This window comes from Pteronotus mesoamericanus, unplaced genomic scaffold (assembly GCF_021234165.1).
Source record: "Pteronotus mesoamericanus isolate MK-2021 breed Mesoamerican mustached bat unplaced genomic scaffold, CSHL_Meso_final contig_53, whole genome shotgun sequence".
Taxonomy (NCBI): Eukaryota; Metazoa; Chordata; class Mammalia; order Chiroptera; family Mormoopidae; genus Pteronotus; species Pteronotus mesoamericanus.
This window is the reverse complement of record NW_026555195.1, coordinates 7,613,247-7,636,784: the sequence shown is the minus strand read 5'-3', so window position 1 is coordinate 7,636,784 and position 23,538 is coordinate 7,613,247. Positions and strand designations below refer to the sequence as shown.

The 23,538-nt window shown below is 59.9% G+C and overlaps 1 protein-coding gene across 4 annotated transcripts in view; it reads right to left on the bottom strand.

The window, feature by feature from the left end:
• The window catches only part of GRAMD1B (GRAM domain containing 1B), a 154,296-nt gene that overhangs the window by 22,003 nt on the left and 108,755 nt on the right, over positions 1-23,538 (bottom strand). For 2 of the 4 annotated variants that reach the window (XM_054579482.1, XM_054579484.1), the window contains 7 exons: positions 18,912-19,122; positions 18,175-18,195; positions 12,314-12,334; positions 2,352-2,436; positions 1,720-1,823; positions 1,015-1,110; positions 373-453 (listed from right to left, as the gene is read on the bottom strand). In XM_054579482.1, the coding sequence (XP_054435457.1) occupies positions 373-453; positions 1,015-1,110; positions 1,720-1,823; positions 2,352-2,436; positions 12,314-12,334; positions 18,175-18,195; positions 18,912-19,122 (619 nt within the window). Of the gene's footprint in view, positions 1-372; positions 454-1,014; positions 1,111-1,719; positions 1,824-2,351; positions 2,437-12,313; positions 12,335-18,174; positions 18,196-18,911; positions 19,123-23,538 lie in introns of those variants that run through there. The other 2 variants (XM_054579483.1, XM_054579485.1) reach the window with 2 other exon arrangements.

Below are 23,538 nucleotides of genomic sequence, written 5' to 3'. Positions count from 1 at the left end.
GGCTCTTGCCCAAGCTTCCCCCAAGTCCCGGCGCCTCCCGAGGGGTCCAGGTGCTCCCCCACGGGCCCTGCGTGGCCTATCTGTAAGGACAGGGACTTACAGAGTCATTTCCCCATCCGTGCGTCTCACCCCACCCGGTTAAAACGAGTCCGGGCGCATGGGAAACGGTGGCCCAAGGGCCCGGAGCCGACGAGAACCCCGTTCCCACGGAGACAGGACGCAGGGCCAGCCCCGCCGGTGAGAGGCCCATGAGGACGTCCAGAGCCCCCGGGGCTGGCCAGCGCCCCAGGGAGGCGCAGCCCCTCCCGCCCCGGCTGCCCCCAGGGCCGACGCCTCCGCCTCAGGCTGAAGAAGTGGCTGGGCCGCACCCACCTTCTCGAGGAGCGCGTTCTGCCACAGCCGGAACATCATCATGTACGTCCTGTCCCGCGCCCCGAATGAAGTGAAGAAGTGCTGGGTCAGAGGGGAAAAGGCAACAAGCGGCAGTTAAGACTGACAACGTCACGAAGGAAGTCACGCTGCTCCTCCCGCTACTGGTGTCACTGGCAGGTATGACCGACTCTCAGTCCCCGGTGACCGTGGCACAGGGGCGCCCGCGGTGAGGGCCACAGAGGTGCTGCGGCCTCCGGGTCCCCACTGGGCCCATGTCCTTCCACAGCCCCTGCTGTCCTCAGGGCTCCCTCCCCGCGTTTGAGCTGCTCACGGCCACAACACGCTTCCTTCCCTACCTGCTGGGGCTGGGCGTGTGGGGCTGAGCGCCAGCCCGAGGGGACAGGAGACGGCCCTCACCCACTCGCCCCTCCTTTCAATGATGCAGCAAGTATTTTAACATGGGCATGTGCGGGCACTGTTCGCCGTGTTTGGGCTGCAACAGCAAAGCAGATGCAAGGAGATCCCGACTCTCACTCCAGTCCGATGCCCCCCCCCCATAAGTGCAATCGAAGGGCAGAGATAACAGGTCGGGGATGGGGTTTAGGGGAGGGGGGGCAAGGCGCAAGACGAGACTCCGCTGACCTTTTCCGAGTCGGTGCAAACTTGGATGGCATTGGGAATGAGGCGTGCTGTTTTTTCTTTTGTCATGGAGCAGATGTCCTTTAAGCGGACGGTCAGCTGGCATTGCCACCGGCACGGAGAGGGGATTGGAAGCAAGAAGAGGTGTTAACACAGTCAGATGAAGAGCGTTCACGCAGACCAGTCCCGACAGAGGAATCAGGTCAGTCTACGTGTCTTTGAACCTCCTTAGAGATCAGTGGTTCAGCCCCTGACCTCAGAGGGCACAGGGAGGCGGTGCCCAAGCCCTGCCTGGAGCCCACAGGCACCTTGATTCTCGTCCGGGAGCTCCTTGCTCACTTCTACACCATCTGATAAAGGTGCAGAGGTCCTGCTACTGTGTCACTTACAGCAACACAGGACAGGAGCCCCGGACGGGACCATAAAATCACCTAGTTTATCTTTTCCCACTTCACCCTTCCCTCTACTCTCCTGCCTTCTGCTGCGACTCCTGCCAAATCTCTGCTTTTGGCAAATGCTCTCCTCACTCTTTTCTACACCCAAGCGTGTGGGAGGGGAAGACATGGTAGAGGGGATCTAGCCCTCAAGACTCAGGCATGTGCTTTTATTAATTACGCAAAGGCTGGGCGCGGCAGGAAGTCACCCAAGGGAAGAGGGCGGGAGGCCACAGCCAAGGGGACAGCCCACGGAGGCAGCCCGGGTCTTTACCAGGGTTTCCCAGCGGAAGATGTTGCTGTAGAAGCAGATCCAATTTTCAGAGAGGTAGAGTCGGCCCTGAAGAAGAATGTCTCTTTGGAGTGCACATGAATAATCTGTGGGGAGACGGGGGGCAGGGCTCAGAGACAGGAGCACCTGCTGCACAATCCCCCCGACACATCGGGGGCCGCCACCCCGCCCAGCAGCACCAGGGAGCCCAGCCACCGCCTGCGTGTGTGGGAGCCGTGGCCGAGGGCGCCCCAGCACCCCCCGCCCCCCGTCAGGAAAGTGACGGGTGCGAGACACATGGCTGCCCACAGGCAGAGGAGCGGCCGAGAGAGCAGAGGGGCCGGGAGGGCCTACAAAACCGTGGACTGCCCCTCCGCAGCGCACACCCGCCCCAGCCCGTCACGGCTGAGCCGTCTGCGGAGAGAAGAGCTGAGCGATAGACTGGGGCGAAGCAACCACACCCATGGTGGTGCGCGGCGGAGCCCCAGCCACCGGCTCAGAGCTGTGGGCGGCCTCTCTCCCTGTTCCCAGGCGCACCTTCTCACTTGGGGAACCCCCAGGCAGAAGAGGCCTGAGTGGCGCCCGGAACTCCCAGTCTCCCCTCTGGGCCCCGACCCCCCCGTCGTCCGGCTCACCTACGATGAGGCGCTCCGTGTCTGGAAGCTGTTTAAAGAGCTTTCTGAAGTCTTCATTTCTCTGTTTGTATGTGGGGCTTAACACCTGCAGGACAATGGCCAAGGTTAGCAGGGTGTTCCCCGGTCCGGGGGGTGGGGCGGGGGAGGCGCAGGAGCAGCGCCTGCCTGCCTGTGGAACAAGCGGAGGAGGGGCTCTGTTACCCCCCCGACCCTGGCAGGCCAGGGGAGGCAAAGGGGGCTTGGCACCAGAGAGTCACTGTGGAGAGAATGTGACTTTGACCAAGGCTTCGTGGCCAGTGCCCGCCAATGAGAGAAAGCCAGACATACTACTTAGTGGGCCCACATGAGAGCCCAAGAAGGCAAAGGAAGGGGGTCACCCCCGGGAAGCCTCCTGGGACCCCTCCGGGTCAGCTGTTGCTGGTCTGCCATCCACCAGCAGGTGCTCTTCCTTGACAGCGACGCAGGGGCCCAAGGGCTCTGCCCGCCCCCCAGCAGGACTCAGGATATCAGGGCGCCCGGCACGTGCCTCAGAAGAAGGTATCGTGACTAACAGTGAGCACTTGCTGCGTGTGAAGTTCATGATTGGGAAAAAAAATCATAAAACATAAGACTAACACAATGTTATATGTCAATCTTATTTCAGGGAGGAATTGCACTTTTCCAAAGACTGTATTAACAAAACTCACAAAACCAGTCCGGGGATAAACACACAGGAGAGAATTTAAGAGTACATCTGGCAGTGAGAGACACCCAAACTCCTTCCCTCACCATCCTTTATGAGATTATCTAATCCAGCCCTTCCATTATCAATGGGGAAACGAAGGCCAGGGAGAAGTCTCCCCTGCCCACGGTCCCCAGCTGGTCAACGGCCGGCCTCTTGGTCCCTGGTCCTGTGCCCACCTCCTTCCACCACCTGTGCCTCCAGAGGCTCCTGTGCCAGCCTCGCTTTTGAGGTGCCTCAGCACAGACTCATACACATAAATTACCCTCGCAAATCCTCCTTGGAAATAGTGGGCTGGCCAAAAAGCCCGTTTAGTTTTCTCCATAAGATAAAAGACATGTTTTTTATTTTCACCAATAACTTTGTAGATTTGGATATTCTGAGTATATTGGCTATCTCCCACGTGGTTTAACATTGATAGTTCTCAACGAATGCCTTCGATTTTATCACTATTAACTTCAACTGGTCTACCTGACCATGGAGCATCGTGCAGTGAGAAATCTCCAGCGTGAAATGTCACAAACCACTTTTGACACGTTTGATCAGTCACAGCACCTTCTCCACACACTACACAAATCTTTTTTTTTTTGCGTTTCAGTTGTATTTTTACCTTTCTTGAAATAATAAAGGATAATATGCCAAAAATGTTGCGTGTTTTCTCCCATCTTCAACAGTAAAATGGTTGCACCAAAATTCACCAATATTGATAACTTAAAAAATGCATGCTGATATGACAGCTGTCACTATACACTCTAACAACATTGTCTGAATGAAGTTAAAGCCAACTAAGCGCTACTAGACCCATCACACAGAAAAAAACCGAATGAACATTTTGGCCACCCCAACAACATGAACCAGCTGAATACACAAAAATCCTGCTCCTTCAAAACTCACAACCTTTAAAAAAGAAAGTGCTCTGTAGAGGAAACGCACCCAAGGATGACAACAGGGAAGGAAAGCCACGCATTGCGGCAGACAGGCGCCTGCACTCTGCCCGGCAAGCTGCTGACCCGCTTCTGCCAGGAGTGCGTGCGTGCAGGCAGGCTGTCCTGGAGCTGTGGACAGACGGGTGCTGGTCATTTACACTTTCCTGCCCACTTTCCCAGGTATCCCCTGACATACAGCTGTTGCAACGATGGCGTGAGCTTTCACCTATTCGGTTTCGTTTTCCTGCAAAGTGAAATGGCCCACAAGGAAGTGGAGGCTGCGGCCTGACCGGGGCAGCCGGACAGCTCCTGGCGGGCACAGGAGCGTCCCTGGAGCTTAGTGGAGAAAAAGGAGCGGCGTGACTCCAGTGTGGAGATGTTTTCCAGGAGAGAGGGAAGAGAATGCTTTCAACTGCTAATATTCAATTTGAATATTAAACTTTTGTTTTGGCTTGCTTATAAAATGAGTTTTACGGGCCATAGTGGACGCCCTGCTGCCTACCCCGAAGTGACCCTATGTTGCAGAATCCTACACTTTGAATACCACCTGCCATATGTTTTGAACCACGTATTAGGGAGTGACTCTCTGGAAGCCAGCCAATCCTGTTATTTCTGTGAGCAGAAAAGACCCCAGGCTACAACATGAGTCTGGCCCATATTTTACTTCCACCCTGATATTGAGATGCCCACTCTGAATGGCCGTCTGGCCTCGCAGAGCGGAGCCTACACATCAAAAACCCTGGCTTGACCCCCGCTCTGCTCCTGACTCTGTCTACATGACGTCTAGAGCCACAGCTCAGCTGCCATGGCATGAGGCGCTGCCAAGCGCCTCGCCCTGTTGCAGGCCCTCCATGGGCAGCGTTTCACTAACCTCAGGGCGTCTATTATCCCATCTTCCATGTGAGGAAGTCAAGGCATCAAGAGGGGAAAGCCCGGAGAGCTGTGGTCACTAGGTAGGCAGAGTGCGGACTCTGCCTCCAGGCAGCCTGACCCATCGCTCCGCCTGGCCTCAGGGTCCCTGTGCTGAGTAAGAGCTGGGCAACAGAGATGCCCCATCAGGACGCACTCTCTTGGGAATGAGACATCCCCTCAAGTAGTAGGGAAGGGAGACCTGCTCTGGGCCTCCCACAGCCTCCCCTGCCCAGAGGCAGGTCTTTTGATGGGCGGGAGGTGGGGGGTAGATTATCTAATCCAACCCTTCTATTACCAAGGAGGGAACTAAGTCAGATCTGGAGCCCTCAGGCGGCGAGGGCGAGGTGGGGAACGACAGGGTGCAGCGGGACGGCCACCGGGCACAGAGGGCCAAGGGCGCACACTCACGGCCGGGACGTCCTCAGGTCCATGCCAGCAGCGGAGCTCCGCCTCGGCAGGGGCCCCCGCAGCCTCCCTCAGGAACCACTGCGGAGGCTGGCTGTGCTGCTCCAGCAGGAGGCTCCGGATCACCCCAGATGCCGTCCAAGGTTCCATGGCCCTCAGGCCACGCCTCTCGCTGGAGCCCGGCACCTGGAGGCGACCTCTGACTCCTCGGCAGAGGGCCTGCGTGCCCCCGGCGGGCCCCCTGTTCTCCCTAGAGCTCTGTTCCCAGAACGTAGTTTCACAGGTGGGAGAGTGGTCAACACAGTTCTTGAGACGGGCTTGCTGGCCAGTCTCCCGTGGCTGGGTTCCGCTTCGCCCCGCTCAGCTCCCAGCGACCCAGAGCGGATGGAATGGAGCCCCTCCTCCTGGTCAGTGCGGACAGCGACTCCGAGACGCCCACGGAGGCCAGAAGAGTCGTCGACCCGGCAGGTGCACAGGGCCAGCCGAGGACTCTGAACGGCCGGCCCCTGGTAGACAGGCGAATTGCACAGGAAGGATGCGACCTCACAGCCAAGTCCACAGGCCCACCCCACCGGTTACTCGCTTACAGCAGAGTGGCTCACAGCTGCTGAGACTCCAGGCAGAGCGCGAACGCCGAGCCCTCCAGCTCTGCCTGGCCTGTCCCCTACGCGGTCCATTCAATGTGCAATCTCTACTCTGGGCGGACACGGGCCGCTGTGACTCACTGCCCTCACCCTGGCGGAGCAGCCACCAGTGGCTCTGGCGGCAGAGCCCGCGCTCACCCCCACCCCTGCACACACCCCTTTCCTCCCGGACCGTATTCCTCTTGGCTGACCAGCAGACAACTCCTTTGTTAGCCTCGCTGGAGGAGGGGATAGGGGCAGGCAGGACGGGTGGGCGGGCAGGGCCAGAGCCCTACACATGCCTCACGTTACAGGATCTGCGGAGGGTGCCGGCCAACGTCCTCCAGTAACCCTGGCCTGGCCTGGCCTCCCAGCAGATGTTTCCTGCAATGGAAAGTAGCTGGCCGCTGTGCCAAGTGGGGGAGGGGGTGAGAAGGTGCCGGGGCACTGCTGCTGTGATGACATCTGAAGTCTGAGACTCAAACAGCCAGGGACTCCTTAGGGACACGCTCTCCCCTCACTGATGCATGCAGTCACCAAACACCCTGCAGCAGCAGCAACAGATTTGGCAGTTTAACTCCTCCCAAGGCAGACGTGCTGATGGAGGTGAGGTCCACCGCTCCAGGCACTGTCTCACCTGAGGCCTCTCCTTCTTTTCCGGAGACCCTGCCCTGCCTGCAGCACCAGCAGGTGGCGGATCAAGGCCAGGAGGATTCCCAGGCAGATCGCAACCTGAGGCCAAGAAGCAGTGCTAAGAACAAAGAATTTGGCCCCAGGTCCAAAGGAGACAGCCCGCTGCAGGGAAGCTGAGGTCTCCTAGAGAGGAAGGGGACCAAGGCCAACGAGGGCGAGAGGAGCTCCACACAGAGAAGTGGGGTACGGGGGTGGGGGGGCGTGGGCAGTGTGCAGCGAGGGCCGGGAAGACTTTCCCTCCCAGGAGAGGCCAGGCCTTTGAAAGCAACGGGGCCCCTCCGGCGCCCTACCCTAGCGATGCCCACCTCGCCAGGAGGGTCCCACACCTGCCTAGGACGGTGCATGGCGCCTCTGTCCAGGGCTTTCGGCGATCTGAGGAGCAGCACTCAGACCACAGTGTGCTTCAACATGACCTAGTGGATGCATCCCAAGCGTAGACTCTTGACCCCCAAGCCCCAAGATTCGGATTCAGAGGAACCTGAGGACTCCCGGGGGAACAGTGTCGGAGAAAGTGGAGGAGAAGTCTGAATCCTTCGCAGACTCCTGTACCCCTCTCTGCGTACGCCCCCCGCCCCCAGGCCGGGCTGGGCCGGGGCCTCCCTCCATCACACGATACAGGCAATCCCTCCATCTCATCACCTCCTTCTCCAGGGGGATCGACGCCTCGAACGGCTTCAAATTGTCTACAGCACCTGGCATGATGTGTTTCGGGTGTCGGGTGCTCAAAAACAATTTACTAAACGAATGTGTTCCTCACTCACCTCTAAAACCATTGCCACTGACCGGCATCTCGTCGTAGGTGCCCACGCCCCCACAGCTCCCCAGCACCATGCGCCCGGGCTCCGGGTGCCCGTCCCCGCCACACTCCCCAGCCACACACCGGGGCCGCTCTCTGCCCTGCCCTCGGTGGTCCACTCCCCAGGTGACAGGGGCCGGTGCCCTGGGCCACGAGACCTAGGCCCATGAGGGCTCGTCCTACGGCACTTCCTTGGGAACATGTGACCACTGCTGTGGCCAAACGCGGAGATGACTGTCCGGGATGCACAGGGGTGACGCAGGTTTGGGATGAGTCTCCATGTGTCACCCTTTGTCCCCTACAGCCCCTCACACAGGCGGCCGGGCCGGGCCGGGCGGCAGCGCCCAGTCTGAGCAGAGGGAATTGGCCCTGAGCTAAACATTAACTCTGTGGCAAACACTGGGCGCTGGGACCAAGTGGTACCCCCTCCCGGGGCACAGCAGCGGGAGGAAGGGTGGGGAGGAGCCCAGGAGAAAACAGGTGGATTTGGGTGGAGAACTGGCCTCACCCAGGAAGATGCTAGTTAAGAGCCTCCAAGGAAGCGCTGGCCCTCCAACCCAACCAAGTCGGGCCGGAAGGAGCCGGTTGGGAGACGGAGAGACAGGCGCGGGGGCAGTGACTGCGCCAGGTGAGGGGAGCAGGGGGCGTGGTGTGAAAGCGGAAGGTGGAGAGAGGAGCGGGGGACTGCTCTCCCCCGGAAGACCACCCTGCAGGAGCTAAGAGTGGCTGTGGGGGGCAAACAACAGAGGGGAGATGCAGGGAGGTGGAGGCAACAGAGCCAGTCTCCAGAAAAATAACCCCTTTCCTCCCGGACCGTATTGCTCTTGGCTGAGCGGGCTACCAAGGGTGTCACCGGCAGCCCCCCTTTCTGTACTCCTGCATCATGGCCCCCAAATGTGCACATTTCACTCCTGCAAAGCTCTCTGCATCTCGTTCTCGATCTCAGGGCTGCCAGACACCTTGGCCTCGGCACATGACGGGCACCTCCCCTTCCTCGCCACCGAGGGCCAGCTTCTGGTCCCAGGTCCGGGAGTCAGGGAGCCGGGCTCTAAGCCTAGGGCAGCGGCCAGGCCTGGGTGCCTCTCCTTTGATTGCAGAAGTGATCCTCCCACGGGCGGCCGCGGAGGTGACGGACCCCCGGAGAGAGAGGTGAGGCCGGGGTGGGGGGGACGCACCTATGCCTGCCTGAGGCACCAGGGAGACCACCTCTGTGGCCGCCTGCCTCCTGCTGGGCGATGTGAGCCCACTGCGTCCCGCAGGGCCACCTTCAGGGACAGTCCGCAACCATTCGGCCTCCGGCTCTGCCCTTGGACCCCTGATGAAACCAAAGCCCCCTTCTGCTCATCCTCTATCTCACATCTGTTGGGGCTGCACCTCCCAAGCTGGGGGCCGTGATGGGTAAAACTGGGATGATCCAGTGGGGGAAGCAGATGCAATCGGGCCTGGGAGGGACTTGGTCAGCTGCAGATGACACCACCTTCAAACCCCGCCTCTTGCCCTAACAGCCCCGGCTGAAGGAGGGCTGCCCTCCTGCCTCAGCGTCTTCCCATCTGGGGATCCGCTCTCTAGGCCGAGCTGCTTTGTCATTGCGGCTACTCGAGCAGATAAAAGTAAATCGCAGAGGCAGATGGAGGCGGCGGCTGGGGAGTGGGCAGGGAGGTGCCGGGCGGCTTCGTCTCCTGTCAGACCCTGTCCACTAGCGGGCCGGCAGCCCTGCCCTGGCTCGTGCTGTCCTGGAGTCTGGCCAGGGCGTTTCCATGTGTCCCTCGGGGGGGGCTGCAGAGCCTCCACCTACGCGCAGGACTTCAGTGCCAGGACGGGGCCTCGGCTGCGGGGGGAGCTGCCCCTCCTCCGCCAGCGTCGGGAGGGAGGCTGTAAAGAGCGCCGTCCGCGGTGCCGAGAGCAGGAGACAGGCCAGAGTGCAGCCATCCCGGGCGACACGGGGGCCGGTACGAGGCCCGGGCAGACGGAGGGGAAACAGACGCGGGCCAGAGCCAGAGGCACAGCCAGGGCCTCCCGAAACCATGGAGACTCCGGGACGCAGCTTTGCAGATGCAGGGCAGGGGGGCGGCGGGGGGCGGGGGACGACACACGACACTGAACTGAGATTCCCTGGCGGGACACTTGCACACGGGAGCAGGCGCACAGCCCGCGCTGCGGGGCCGGCGGCCGCCCGAGGGCCCCGGCTCAGGGAGGACAGGTGCCGCCGCGCCCCCGTGCAACGCCCCAGGTGGCTCCGAGAAAGCACCCAGGCCACGGCTCCTGCACGGAGCCAGGCAACCGTGCTGGGGGGAGAGCCACACTCAGAGTGACGCAGGCGGGGCGGTGCCTGCCGCGTGGAAGAGTCCCCGAAGGGGCAGCCCAGAGCCAGGGCCCGCTCTGGGCCCAGGGAGGAGGGCCGTGTTTTCATTGGCCGGGGGGGCGGGGGGGGGCGCGCGGGCAGGGGGCCCTGGTGTTACTTGATGCAGCCTCTCCAGGGCTCTACCCGTCGTGACAGCTGCTGAGTACTCTTGGGATATAACAACACATGACAAAAGAATGAAGAGAGAAACTGGACCCAGCTGACACCGCAGCTCAGGCCAGCTGAGGTCCCTCGTCACCTCCCGGCCTCGGCCTCTTTCTCCCCATGTCTCCCTGCCAAGTCTGTCTCCCTCTGTGTTGTCTTGGTCTGCTCCCTGTCCCAGCCCGGGCCTGGCTGTGTGCCGGGGAGCGTGGCACAACCAGCAGAGGCGGCAGCGGGCCGTGGAGGGCAGATGCAGGAGCCACACCCGCCGGGCGACCCTAAAGTGGGGAGCACGGGAGGACATTCAGAGCTGGGTCCCGGGACCCCTGGCACCGCTGAGACGGCAGAAGGGCCCCCAGCGCGGCGGCCCCCTGTCCTCGCTGCAAGTGAGGATCTGTGAGGGGGCGGAGCCAGGAATGTTTCTGTAATTCAGTCGGGGTGGGCGTGGAAAGGGGGAGGGGCAGGGGAGGCCTGGGAACCACGTGTGTTCTGGGGACGGTTTGTAAGGCGTTGAGCGGAGTTAGCCAGAACCAACGGCCATGTCTCCCGCAGCCGGGGAATCAGCCCCGAAGCAGGTCTCCAGCCCTGCCCGGGTCCTCTGCTGTCCCTCACATATCTGCCGTCAAACCCCCAGCCCTCTGATGGTGGCTGGCCCTGCAGCCAAGGGGTCGCAGGTCCTTCTAGCTGTCCCTCTGCTGCGTGCTCAGATGCCAGCTCCTACGCATGGGGCCGAGGGAGAGGAAATCTGAGGCGAAGGGACAAGGGAAAGACAGGATAGAGTAAAGCCTGCAAGAACCAGAGAGAGCAAGCCAGCCAGGAAGACTGGAAACCAGAGGGAAGAGGAAAACTAGAGGCGGGAAAAGGACAAGGGCCATCAGCGCAGAAAAGGTAGAGGAGGATTCAAGGGAAGGGAAAGGAGGCGAAGCAGACAAGCCTGAATGTAAAGCGGAGAAGAGAGGGAGAGTCTCGCCGCGAGGGTGAGGACCTGCAGGTCTCCACGTGACCGTTTCTACTGTCTAACGGCCGGCTGGCCGGCGGCCATGCATTTCCAGCCCCCTTTGGGCACTCCCTGTCCCCCCACCGCCCGCCGGCACAGAAGCGCGTGCACTGTAAGCAGAGGCCAGGGGAGGCGGCAGGGGCTCGCAGGGGGCAGGACGGGAAAGAAGGGGTGAGGCTGCCTGCTCTCCCCCACCCCGGCAGGCCGCCTCAGCCCTCGCCGCCGCGCACCCGCACGGCCGCCCCCCCACCTCTGCCCTGCCGGGCTGCGCCGGGCAGGTCAATCAGTGCATGGAGCTGCCCAGTGACCGATGCGGGCTGCGGAGGGGCAGGTGGGCAGCCCCCGGGCTCACTGACACGTGCGGGGTTCAGGGGATCGCTGAGCTGTGTGGGAACACCCCTGTCCCCCTAGCCAGGTGACTCTGACCCAAGCCCCGACCTTAAACCCAAGCATCGCCCCTGTCCTATCCCCAGAGTATCTTCAACATCCGTCACCCACGGCCACCTTGTCCCACCCCTTGTCCACGCCCAGGTCACCTGCTGGAGCAGAGCCTGGGGCCCGGGAACAGGGGGCGATGGCGGCCGCGTGATCCCTCAGGATCGGGCGTGGGGACAGCGGAGCCAGGGGACAGGCCAGGGCATGGGGCCGGGCACGGCGGCACACGGCCAGCCCCTCCAGGGTGCAGTCCCAGAGGGCGGGCCAGCGGAGACGTTGGCCCCCGCTCCTCGCAGGAAAATTCAACACCCTGAGGCCCAGCCTGTGTGATGAAGGGGCTGCGGCCCCCCATGCGGTTTCTGGGTGCAGGGCGGTGGGCTGAACCGCCCCACGGACCACCCTGGGCTTCGGCTTCATCACAGGCCTGAGCGCAGAGATATCTTGTAGAAGGGGCTTCTGGGGTTCGCCCTGACCCGGGGCGGGGGGGTGCGTGGAACTCCAATTCCATTACATGGGACAATCTCTCTGTACTACCGGGGGAAAGTATTCTGGCTGCCTCTCTCCAAAACGGTCTTGGTTAAAGACACCACGCCCTCCGTTCGGTCCAGGCCTGTCTCCGTGGCAGGATTCTGCCCGGCCTTCCCCTGCTGGCCTCTTCCAGTGAGTCTGGAGGAGCCTGGCCAGGAGTCCAGGGAAGGATGAGGTGCACCCACCCCCTGGGGCGCCCCGGATCAAGCCCGCCCTGCCAGCAGTCCTGTCCTGCGACAGAGAAGCCCCGCTGTGCCTGGCTTTCGACGGAGGGCTGGTTGGGGCCAAGGCCCACCCGTCTGGGCCCCTCAGTCTGCTGCAGACCCCAGGCAGCCACCTGCACGCTACGCATCTCCATTCCCCAACCACGTCTGCGTCCCTCCCCCCACGCGCACCCACAAGAAGAGAAACGGGGATACTTACATTGTACCAGCTCTGGCTTTTCTGAAAGAACAAAATAAAAGAGAAAGTCACGTTAGTCAGGGAAGAGATGCTGGGCACAGCCAGGCACTCCTGGCTCCGGAGGGCAGGCGACACAGACAGCAGGGCGGCAGCGAGGAGTCCAAACGCAGCTGAACGCTTGCCCCGCGGCTGCTCGGCAGAGCCCTCCTTTCTCAAGGCAGCTCCGAAGGACGGCCGGGGGCAGCCCATGCTGGCAGCTCTGCCGCGCTGGGGGGACAGGCAGTGGCAGCACCAGCCAGAGCTCAACCGGAAGGGAGTCGGAGCCCCATCACAAGGTCCTTCTGATGGGGGGCGGGATGCGTGGCAGGCATCCGAGGCCCAGTCCCCAATGGGCCCTGACCAGAAGCAAAGTGCAGACGGAGACCGCCCCGCCCCGGCCCTGCGCTGCCAGCCAGCCCCTCTGCGGGGGGCAGGGCAGGACGCCTCGGTGGAGGGGGTGCGGGAAGGGACTGTGTGGGGAGCCTCCAACTGTGCTGTCAGCCAGCAGCTGAGCCCATTCCCACTGCTGCCTACAATCGGACTGGGGGCCTCCGCAGTGACACCGGGGCAGGCGGGGGCTGGGCACCAGGAGGCAGGCTGGAGCACGTAACAGCCAACTGACCCCCAAACTGCGGCGCCATAATTCAGTAACAGCAAAGCCAGACTCTGCCCCCGCTCCAGAATGCTCTCCACCTCAGCCCTGGAACCGAAAGGTCTTAGGGGCAAGGAGGGAGGGCCAAGGCTGTGCCTTGTCTCGCTGTGACCTCGTGGGCCAGGGGCCTTCGCTCACACCCCGCCGGGAAGGCAGACAGTAGAGAGGAACACACACGTGCGCGCGCGCACACACTCACACATGCACACACTCGCCTAGGCCTCATCCTTCAAGGTGCTACTCCAACATGTTCAGTCTGGGGCTGGAGTATCTCCAGTTTTAAAAAGCCAGCCAAGGGCGTCATTCGGGTGCAGAGTCACTAGGGAGAGGGAAACGCTGCCTGCCGGTCAGCCTCTTAATGGCAGGCCGAGGTTTGTCCCCTCCCCTGTCTTAGGGCCCACTGTCTCAGGACGTCCTCTGAGCGAGGCCGGTGGGCGCAGGGTGGGTGAGCGTGTCTGTGGTACGGACGGCGTGGCCATGCGACCTCCCTTCCCAGCTCTCCCATGCCAGCCAAAGGGCTCCACGGGGACTCTCCGCCCTCACCACAAAGGGGACTGTGTCAGCCAGGGGGACAGGTGTAGTTGCTGCTGCCCCTGACTGGCTTTGTTTCACCCTCACACCTGAACTCAGTGGCCAGAATATGGCCAGAGGGGCCGACGGCAAGGCAGGCCCTCCACCGCCCGGGCCACATGCTTTCTCGTCCCCACAGCCCCCCTGGAAGTCACATACTCCCACCACCGCCTCGCTCCTCCTGCAAACCAGAGGCCTTTGCAGGTAGAGGGGCCACATCCAAACACCCGACGCCAACCAGCTCATCATGGAGGGGACTTGCTGTCACACGGGAATCCTGAAGTGGAACTGAAAATTATCCTGCGAGCGTTTCCGCATTGGGGCACCGCATTCCTGGGCTCTGACGCTGTGCCCACAGGGCACGGGGCTGTGCGGGTGGTCAGGAGAGCAGGCCTCCCAGCAGGAGAAAGGCGGGCTCCGGGGGCTGCCTGCCTCAGCGCCCCGCAGTCTGCCTGCATTTCATCAAACCGAGGCCAGGCCATCAGACACCTGCTTCCCAGCCGAGATTCCTCGCTCTCACCCGCCCCCAGCTCCGCCCCCCACTGTCCTGCCTGCCGGTGGGGCCCTAGGAGCAGAGGGGCAGCAACCCAAGGTCCTTTCTGATGACTGCTGCACAGTGCCCTCCCTCCCGCCTCAGGCAAAAAGGAGTTGGTTTTCTTTTTCTTAGAAGGGACTGCCACACACATGCATGTCCCTTCTAAGTCTGTTTATGACAAAGAGTGACTGAGCTACAACTGGAACCGTGGCCTCTTCTCTCACTAGCCATGTGACACCTGAGTGTGAAACATTTGCTCTTTTGTAAAGGGGCTTAAAAATGTGTATTTTCAAGTACAAAAATGTGAAATACGGAGGGACCCCCCCCAGAAACTGGAATTTATTTATTAAAGAATTGTGTACTTATTCTTCCATGTTTAAACTTCAGTCACCTTCAAAGTGCCCTCCATTTGATGCAATGCACCTATCAAGATGTTTTTCCACTGCTCAAAACAGTTTTCGAACGTGCTGGTTTTTGTGCCTTTTTTGTGCTTCTGCTGTTTTTTGTTTCACCTCTTCCACGTGGGCAACTGTCTTTGAGGACTTTTATCAGACAGGTAAACAAAAAAAGTAGCTCAGGGCAAGATCAGGTGAATAGGGAGGGTGGGGCACAGGGGTCTTGCCTTTTTGGTCAAAACTGCTGAACACTCAGAGCCTCGGGAGGTCTCCTCTCTCTTCCTGCGCGCGCGCTCTCTCTCCCTCTCTCTCTCTCTCTCTCTCTCTCTCTCTCTCTCTCTCTCTCTCTCTCTCTCTCTCATAGGCATGCACTTTCGCCCTCCTGCTGAAGCGCTGGCCAGCAGCAGGTTCACACGCTCTCCCCAGAGCGCACCACCTTTGGGCCCTAGAAGCCACGCAGCCGGTGGCTGTGCAGACGCCACGCGCAGGCTTCTGCAGCGGATGGCAGCCTGGAATAAGCTAAACTACCGGGGCCGGGGCTGTGACCGCTCAGCAGTCGCCTGCAGGCTCCACAGGACTGTGCTTTACACTGGAGCAGGAGCGCTGGACGCTGGCTTTTTCTTGGCCTTGCTGAGGACACGGCTGGACGTTCTCCACGGTAGGGACAGGGAGCCCACCCTTCTCCCAGGTTATGTAGCACCTGAATAAAAACCTCCTTCCTTCTGCACCAGCAGCTGCCTCAGGAGTTTGGCTTTATGGTGGCAGGCAGCCGAACCTTGCTGTTGTTTGTTCAATGACAGAGGGAGTCAGGAAAGTACCCAAAGACAGAGGTGCCAGGGATGGGGAACTGAGCAGAGAACATTTCCAGTGCCTCCAGAACAGGTTGGAAGCGCAAGCACCTAAGGGCGCACAAGGCCCCTGGAGAGAGACCCCGTTCCCTAAACATACCTCCCCAGCGGGGGCTCCGGGGACTGGAAGACGGGGGCAGGGGACAGGAGAGGGTACGAGGAGCTCTACACCAATAGGAGTTTGGAGAAAATAACTTCTCACTTTGATCAGGTTAAGTCTGTCATACTGAAAAGAAAACCCACAAAAATTAGGAATGAAAAACAGGGGAAACCTCAAGAGTAAAAAGGGCCCAGAGACCCAGAGCCACGGTGGCACAGAGCACCCAGCGGCCATCCTAGATCGGGGAGCTGGTGGGAGGCGAGGGCTGCTGGCTCCCTCTAGTGGCCCCGAGCCGGCACTACAGGGCAGAAGCCGGCTGGTGCACGGACTCCAGGGAAGGGATAAGGAACCTTGCCGGTTCTAGTCCTGCTGCTCTGGGCTGGGCTGCCCCCAAGGCCAGCCCCAGCGGTGCAGGTCCAGATTCACACGGGAGGGGCGCTATTGATCTGCTAGTCCAGCCCCCACATGCGGGCCCGTGAAGACATGGAGGCCAGAGGAAGGAAGAGGACGCTGAGTGCGAGGCTCGCTCCAGGGGCTGTGTGCGCTCCCTCCAGCCTCCCTGAAGAATAAAGAGGTCGCCTCCTCTAGGAGGTGGACCGAGACAGGGAGTGTGGTGGCCTGGCTGGGACAGCAGTGACAGGGGCTCTCCCCACGACGCCAGCACACGCTGCTCCGCTCTTCACCTCGCCTCCGCAGCTTTCCCTCACTTCCTGCTCCCGCCCTGACCCGCGTAGAACCTAATGTCTAAAGTCTGTCTCCCACACACGCATTCCCCAGACCCAGGGTGCAGGGTGCCCCTCCCCCACAAGCTAGTCTCATTTTAATGCACTCAGAGGATGGTGATGTTGGTGGCGATGGTCGTGACCGGTGAGGGAGCGGGGTGGGGAGGCGGCCGTCCAAAGCCGGGCACTCAGAGTGTGTGTGTCCATCCGGGCAGGCACTGCCTCAGCCAAGCTCCGCGGAGAGAAGGAACACCTGAGTCCCTCGGCCACCTCTCGCCTTAGCTCCTTACAGACGGCGCCCAGATTAACGCTCAATTCAGGCTCAACTCGCGGGCCCTTCTCCACACCCCGCGCTGCCTTTCCACAACCTCAGAGCCGCAGCCGGACTCTGCCCTGGCTCCCTGACACACGCCCCAGCCGCTCCGCTCGTAAACCGGCCTCCCGCCCCTGACCCTCACGGGGCACCCCCACCTGGCCTGGGCTTCTCCTTTAAGCTTCAGTCTGTGGACAACCTAGGAGGATTCTTATCGGCCTTCTCAGGCTGCGTTCTGCCTGAGGGTGCGCAATCCAGTTTCACACTCCTTTTCCAAGACCTACGCGGGGGGTTTTAACAAATCCTTGTTACTGAAAACGCCCCTCAGTCGGCCACGGGACTACAAGAGGTGCTCCGAGAGTGGTGGTGACTAATGGCCATAAATGAGTGCCTCTCTGCTCACGGAGCGCCTTGCTGGGCAGAGGGGACGGAAGCTCAGAGCCTCGCGTTGGATGGCAAAGTGCACAAAGGCTGGACAGCCGCAGAGAGATGTAAGAACCTGATGCTCCTTCCGGCAACATCTGCTCTCCCCCCAGCCGGGGGTGCGAGGGGCTCGAGAAGGGAGACAGAGGCCATCTCAAAGCCCTGCCGCCACACACGCCTGCACCCGCGTGCCACCCGAACACACCGAGCTTGCCTCCTGGCGCCCCCACCCCAGCTGGAGTTCCTCCCCACCCACGGCCAGCACCAGTCACTGACCGTCCTCGGAACCCAGATGTGCTTTTAGCCTGAAGGTCACAGACGGTAGGATTAGACCTGTCACCTCTTGTTCCTTCCTCAGGAAAGACAACAGCTGTTCGCCCTCCTCCTCCCTCACTTACAGAGGCCTGAGACTGTTACTAAGCTATCCCTCAGCTTTCTCTTCTTGAGGCATAGCCACCCCTTTCCCCACGGGTATTACACCCTGACCCCGATACGCTAAGATGCCTGCTGCTCACCCTCCGCCCCCTCCCAGCTCTCCTCAGGCCTTGGGGATCCTGAGTCCTGGGCAGACTGGGGCACTGCCTGCTGGACCTGGCCGGACCTGGCCACGGCTCTGCAGAGCCTGACTGGGCTGCTACCAATGCCCACCGACCCCCAGGTGCGGTCCACGCCCCGCTGCGGGGAGATGCCCTCATGAGCTCTCTCCAACATCCTAGAAGCGCGAGGGGCCTCGGGCTAGCGATGGGTGGGAGGGGTACGGGTACTCAGGCTGGGTGGCTCTTGGGGGACAGGCAGAAGGAAGGTGGTGCCAGGTAAGGCCCCCAAGGTCGTTCTAGAGCACCACGGAACTCGCCTACAGGAATTCATGGCACTCCAGGGAATCAGGAATCACTCACCAAAGTAGATCTAAGGGGGTATCAGTACTGAGGCCCCCTGGATAGAGCCTCCCTCCCCCAAAGGCATGAAACCAAGCCCTGGCCAGACTCTGCTTCTAGCTGGCACCATGTAAGGAGGGAACAGATCCCCAGCCCCAGGCAGTGTTTGGGGAGCAGGCAGACATTGGGGGAGGGGGCGGGCAGGTCTGTTCTCCGACTCCAGGTGCAGTGGAAACGGTCGTCCCTCGGTAACTTCAAGCCAGCCCGCCAAGGGCAGTGGGGCCGGCCCTCCGGGAAAGGGGCCAAGCAAGACATGGGCCAGAGTGGGCGGGGGCAGAGGGAAGGGTGCAGCGCACTACAGACAATTCAACATCGGGGGAGACCACAGACAGAGACGAGAGATGGCTTACTTTTGAGAGGCGCTTGTGAGACTAAGACCATGCATGCAAAGGAGGTATTTGGGAAACGGTGGGGAAGAAGAGGAAGAACAAGAAATCAAAAGCCAAGTTCAGGTGGAGGCCCGCCCCGTGCCTCCCGGCCCGCCCGCGCCACCCCGGGGCCTGAGGTCCAGCGGTGAAGGAGCATCTGGACACACACTGTCCCGCTTCCCCCGGACCGAGGGAGAAGACACTCTGGGGCACTGTAGGTGGCCCAGGCCCGGGGCTACTTCATGCCTATGCTCAGGCCAGGGCAGTGGTGCTGACCACGTGGGAGGGGCGGAGAGCCTTGTCGCCATCCCCTGGGACAGGTGCGCACAGGTGGAGGCGGGGACAGGAAGGACGGGGGAAACAGCGTTCCCCCACGCTCCCTGACGACCCCGGTACTACAGTCATCCCAGCGAAGCCCCCTTCTGCCTCAACGGTGGGGCAGACCAAAGGGTTAAGCAGATAACCCCTCCTGATCCCCGGAGCTTCCCTCCTCCCGACATCAAGGCACCCGAGGCTCCTTTCACGGCGCCCGGCCCCTCTCTGGGCGCTTAGCCAGGAAGATGACATGTACCTGGGGCCCGCGGCCCACTCAGCCCCGCTTCACGGAGTGAAGATTGTATCTCTGGGGCACTAGGGTCCCTCCGGGATGGGCAGTCTCCCTGACGGTCCCCAACACCGCCTGCCCGGCCTCGGCCCAGACGCCGCCCCCGCAGGCTCACCTTGGAGTTCTTGCCCGCGCTGCGGCCGGACTGCGAGGAGCAGCTGCGCTGCACGCCCTGCTCGGGCGTGGACGGGGACTTGTCCGAGGAGTGGTCCGAGCCCTTTTCCACCATGGCGTCGCCGTCGGCGCTCTGCGGGGTGGGCGAGCGGGACCGCTTCCGCAGGATCGGGGAGCAGGCCGGCGTGCTGCGGTTGGAGTTACTGGCAGTGCTGTAGGGGCACATGGAACAGGGGGGAGGGGGAGGCGGAGAGACAGGCCGTGAGTGACCGAAGGCCGGACGGCCCAGAGGGCCGGCTCGGGAGAACGAGGGGGACGAGGGCCCAGCTACGCTCACTGCACCGTAGTACTGCTGCTGGCCAGGAGAGGGCGGTGGTGCCAACGTGAGGTGGAAGCCGGCCTGGGAAGGGGTAAGGACGGCAATTGGGCACTTAGATACACGTCCGTCCGTCCATCCATCTCCGTCCATCCGTCCTAATTATGTTAGAGGCCCAGTTATATGTCCAGAACTGTCCAGGAAAAAATAGAATTTAAGTGCCAGAGGACTCATTAGAGATCGTCCAATACTATCAGCTCATTTTACACTTGTAGCAAATTCAGTGTTTACATTTTGTTTCGGAGGTTTTGTCCATATAAGCAACAACAACCCTTCTTTTCAAAGCATTCACATACATATTATTTCACTAGGTTCTTAAATCAAACACCATAATCCCTATTCTAAAAATGAAGACCAGTGCATGGCGAAGAGGAGCTACGTGCCCTCTGATCACAGAGAGTTTACGAACAAACGGAGGTCTGACTGGCATCTCGCCTGTGCCGTACTCTCTCCTCGCAAACCACGTTGGTTCCTGCTCCCCTGCCCAGGCTACAGAGGGGCACAGCAGCGGCTCCCGCGTCCCATGCCGCCCGCCTCCCGAATGCCTGCCCAGCAGGTGCCCGGTACACCCCACAGCACCGAGTTCCCTTCCAGCGGCACTTACAGGGGGTACAAGTATTCACTATCACATACTAGCCTGTGTTCTTAATGGACTGGGTGGACAAGAGATAAAGAAAGAGGAGGCAAAATTAAATGCAGTGGAGGTCTGGTAGGTGTTTGCTTTGCTCTGAGAGAACGAAAGAAAGATGGAAAAAAGAAAAGGTGAAGCAGGAAAAGAAGACGGCAGAAATGGAAAAGGACAGCAAGTCCTGTGAGGCCAGAAAGGCAAAGGAGCACAAGGCGAGGGGGACGGAAAGCCAGGGCCCCCTCCCCACTCAGCGGCTGGAGAGCCCGACCGGCGCTGGAAACAGCGGAGCCCGGGCGGCCGGGCCGAGGACCCGCAGCGCCCCGACCTCCCCTGAGCCAGGGGAGGGTGTGTTGGCGGGGGGGGGGGGGAACGGGGCGGGGGGAAGAGGGAGAGCCCTGTCATTTGCATGAAGATCCAGCTGCAACCTCAGATGCCCCACTGGACCCATTTGCAATGAAAATCATGCCCCTTGCAGCAGAAACTTCCACCTGGGGATCCTTCACAGAGACAACGGGAGGGAAGCCCCAAAGCCCCAACCAGCAGGTGCAGGGGGGCAGGTGGGGGGAGAGCACAGTGCTCCAACCTCGAGAAGAAAACGGGTGGAGGGCGAGGAGGAGACCAGAGAAAGGGAAGGCAAATGTCGCCACAGGATGTGTGAAGACACAGAGGGCCCAACACGTCGCTCTACCCCAAAACAGAATTTACACTTCGAAACGCACTTATGAGACTGACATGAACTGTGATTTAGAAAACGAGGCTCTTAGGCTCTCCCGCTACCCACACCCCTATCCTCTGATTCTGAACTCGGTCATTACTATGAACCCTAGGAAAGAAAATGACGTTCCTTTTCCTCAGCTGGCAAAGCTGGGCTTTCGGACGGTGGCACGTAGACTTCCGCCCACGCCCTCGCGTGGGAGCTCCTGCAGAGCAGACGCAGGTGCTCACCTTTCCGGGCAGTCTCCTTTCTCTGGGGCCAACTGCAACCCACAGCCAAGTTTTAATCTGTCTTCTAGGATTACTTTGCTGGAAGAAAAGCCAGGAACTCCACCCCGACCTCTACTGGTTTTTTGAGAGCAGCACAGGAGGTGGCCGACACCCAGCACTTGCCTGTCTCAGACACGGTGAACCCACACCTTGGCGTCTGTCTTTCCATTAGATACGGGACATCTTCCCACAAGGCAAATCAGACTTAGGAGTGGAGAGGAGATCCCTCTATCCTTCCTCAACTCTGAATCCCTACTGATAGCAGGCTGAGGAGGAGGAACCCAAGCAAGGGGTGGGCAAAACATTCTTACCTAGAGGAAGCTCGGTCCAACTATCCAAAACCTGAGTAAATGCCAGGCACTTGATCAAAATGCCCATCACCTCTTCATCCTGTAGTGGCTCCATGCCAGCGGACCCTACATGCACCACCCCAGACAACCTACAAGACTGCTTTCGACACATCAGTCAATAAACAACTTAGATGTTGGGAACTGTCCCGTCTGGTTTCAGGGACTGTAGCCTTGCTGATAGGCAAGAGGGCCCCAAGGCTGGAGCTAATCAAGGAGGCCTTGGGAAAACAGGCCACTGAGGAGACAAAACCTGTCCCCCTGGGAAGGGCACAGCCCTTGCCTCCCTCATCTCACCCTGCTTGGTCCTGTGATGGTTGGTAGTCAATGATGGGTAAGATCTCGCAAGAGGGACAACCTAACCAGACACGGCCGGGACGGGCAGCAGGTCAAGGACTTGGGGGACATGGAGAAAGGGCAAAAAGGCCCGCACCCCTTGGCTCAGCTTGGACACAGCCGGAGTCCTCATTCTACCTGAAAGAAGCCCCTTATCTCTTGGTGGCTCTGTCCTGCCCACCTGGCTCAGGCTTGAAACAGGACTAAAGGCAGGTCAGTCCTAAACTGGATTGGGAGGGTCCCGGTAACAAATCTGGCCCAGAACTAAGTTCCTCGAAGCACGCTCTGTTCTTCCCTCAAAAGCTATGATAACTGGCTCATACTGGGAAGGAGATTTCCATTATTCGCAGACCCTGACCTGAGGCATATCTCTTGTGCTCCTCCAATTGTTATCTCTGATCTCTGTCTGTTTTCTGTAAACATAGCCTTTTGACATGGATTGATGAGCTTTGCATCCATACCCATGTGCAAACGGTTCTCAATAAAAGCCATCGAGCACAGGGGCTCAGGGCCTTTTCCCCTAGAGGGAAGAGCCCTGTCCCCTCTCCTGGAAAACAGAGAAGTAGTTGCGACAACTCGTGTTTATTCCCCCATCCGTGACAACCCCAGCGCGGGCTCTGCGGGATGCAGAGCCCCGCTTCCTCCTCGGCTGGCTCCGGACAATACTACTCAGGCCCAGAGGCCCCTGCCGTCCCGCATCCCTGCGACACTTAGAGTGTCATTTGTCACTCTGACCCCTGTGCTTGTAAGACTGTTAATCACCCATGTTGTTCTTGAAAATCTCCCCTCCCCGTGACATGACACACACCTGTCCTATTCTCCCTCCTGTCTCGGCCACGCCCTCCTCTCTTGCTGCTCCAAATGAAATGCAGTCCTTCTGCAAAGGTGAGTCCTTCTCCGCCCTGGCCACATCCCACTTTCTGTGACTTCAACTAGGCCGGCTCCCACCCTGCTCACACTGATTAGCGTCAGAGCAACAGTGCGGCCGCGAGGACTCTCCCCCAAGCAGATGTCTGGGGAGCACCTGAGCTGAAAACCCTCTCTCCTCCCTGGCTTATCCCACTTCCCATTCTCCATAGTGTTACCACTTCCTGGTCTCTCAGGCTGCAAACCTACCTCCTCAGTCTCACCCCAGAGAACGTGAGTCACTGAGTCCCGCCAAATCTATTCTGGTAAAGCGCCTTGGCCCACCCTTTCCTTCCTCCTCAGGGCAGTAATTCAGGTTCTTGGCGCCACTTGGCTCGTCCAATACCCTTCTATTAGGGGCGTCCAATCTTTTGGCATCTCTGGGCCACACATTAAATACAGAAACACTAATGAAAACTGATGAGCAAAAAAAAAGGTTTTAAGTAGATTGGCGATTTTGTGTTGGGCTGCATTCATTCATAGCCATCCCGGGACATGTGTGCCCCCTGGGCCGTGGGTGGGACACTCTAAGGTGTCTCCTCTGTCTCCTTTTTCTCTTCCATATTCATTCATGATTTTGTCATTAAATATAATTATAAGCCGATATTATCTTTTGCCACCTCCTGGGATTCATATTAAAGTCTAAAACCCTCAGAATGGAATTCAAAGTTCTCTACTGAAAATAATTTGACACTTACCTATATTTCAATACTTTATCTCTCCTTATACTTCCTTAAAGAGTTCCTGTATTTTAGTCCTGCGATCTTCCCCTGGTTTTCTTAATACGCGTTTTCATTCTGTTGCCTCCTGAGAGCCATGCCATTTGCTCACTGCTTGTACGTGGGGAGTCCTTGCCCTCCGTCCCTGCCTGCTGGGTGGAGTCTTGTCCATCCTCTAAGACCCATCTCAAACCCCACCTCCTCCAAACAAGTTTCCTGAGTCCCCACCACTGAACTGATTACAGCCCGGAACACACTCTGCCTGGAGGCACAGACCTCTGCCCTTCCCGTGTTGCCCAACAGGATGCCTGGGAGCTGTGCGTGTGTAGTAA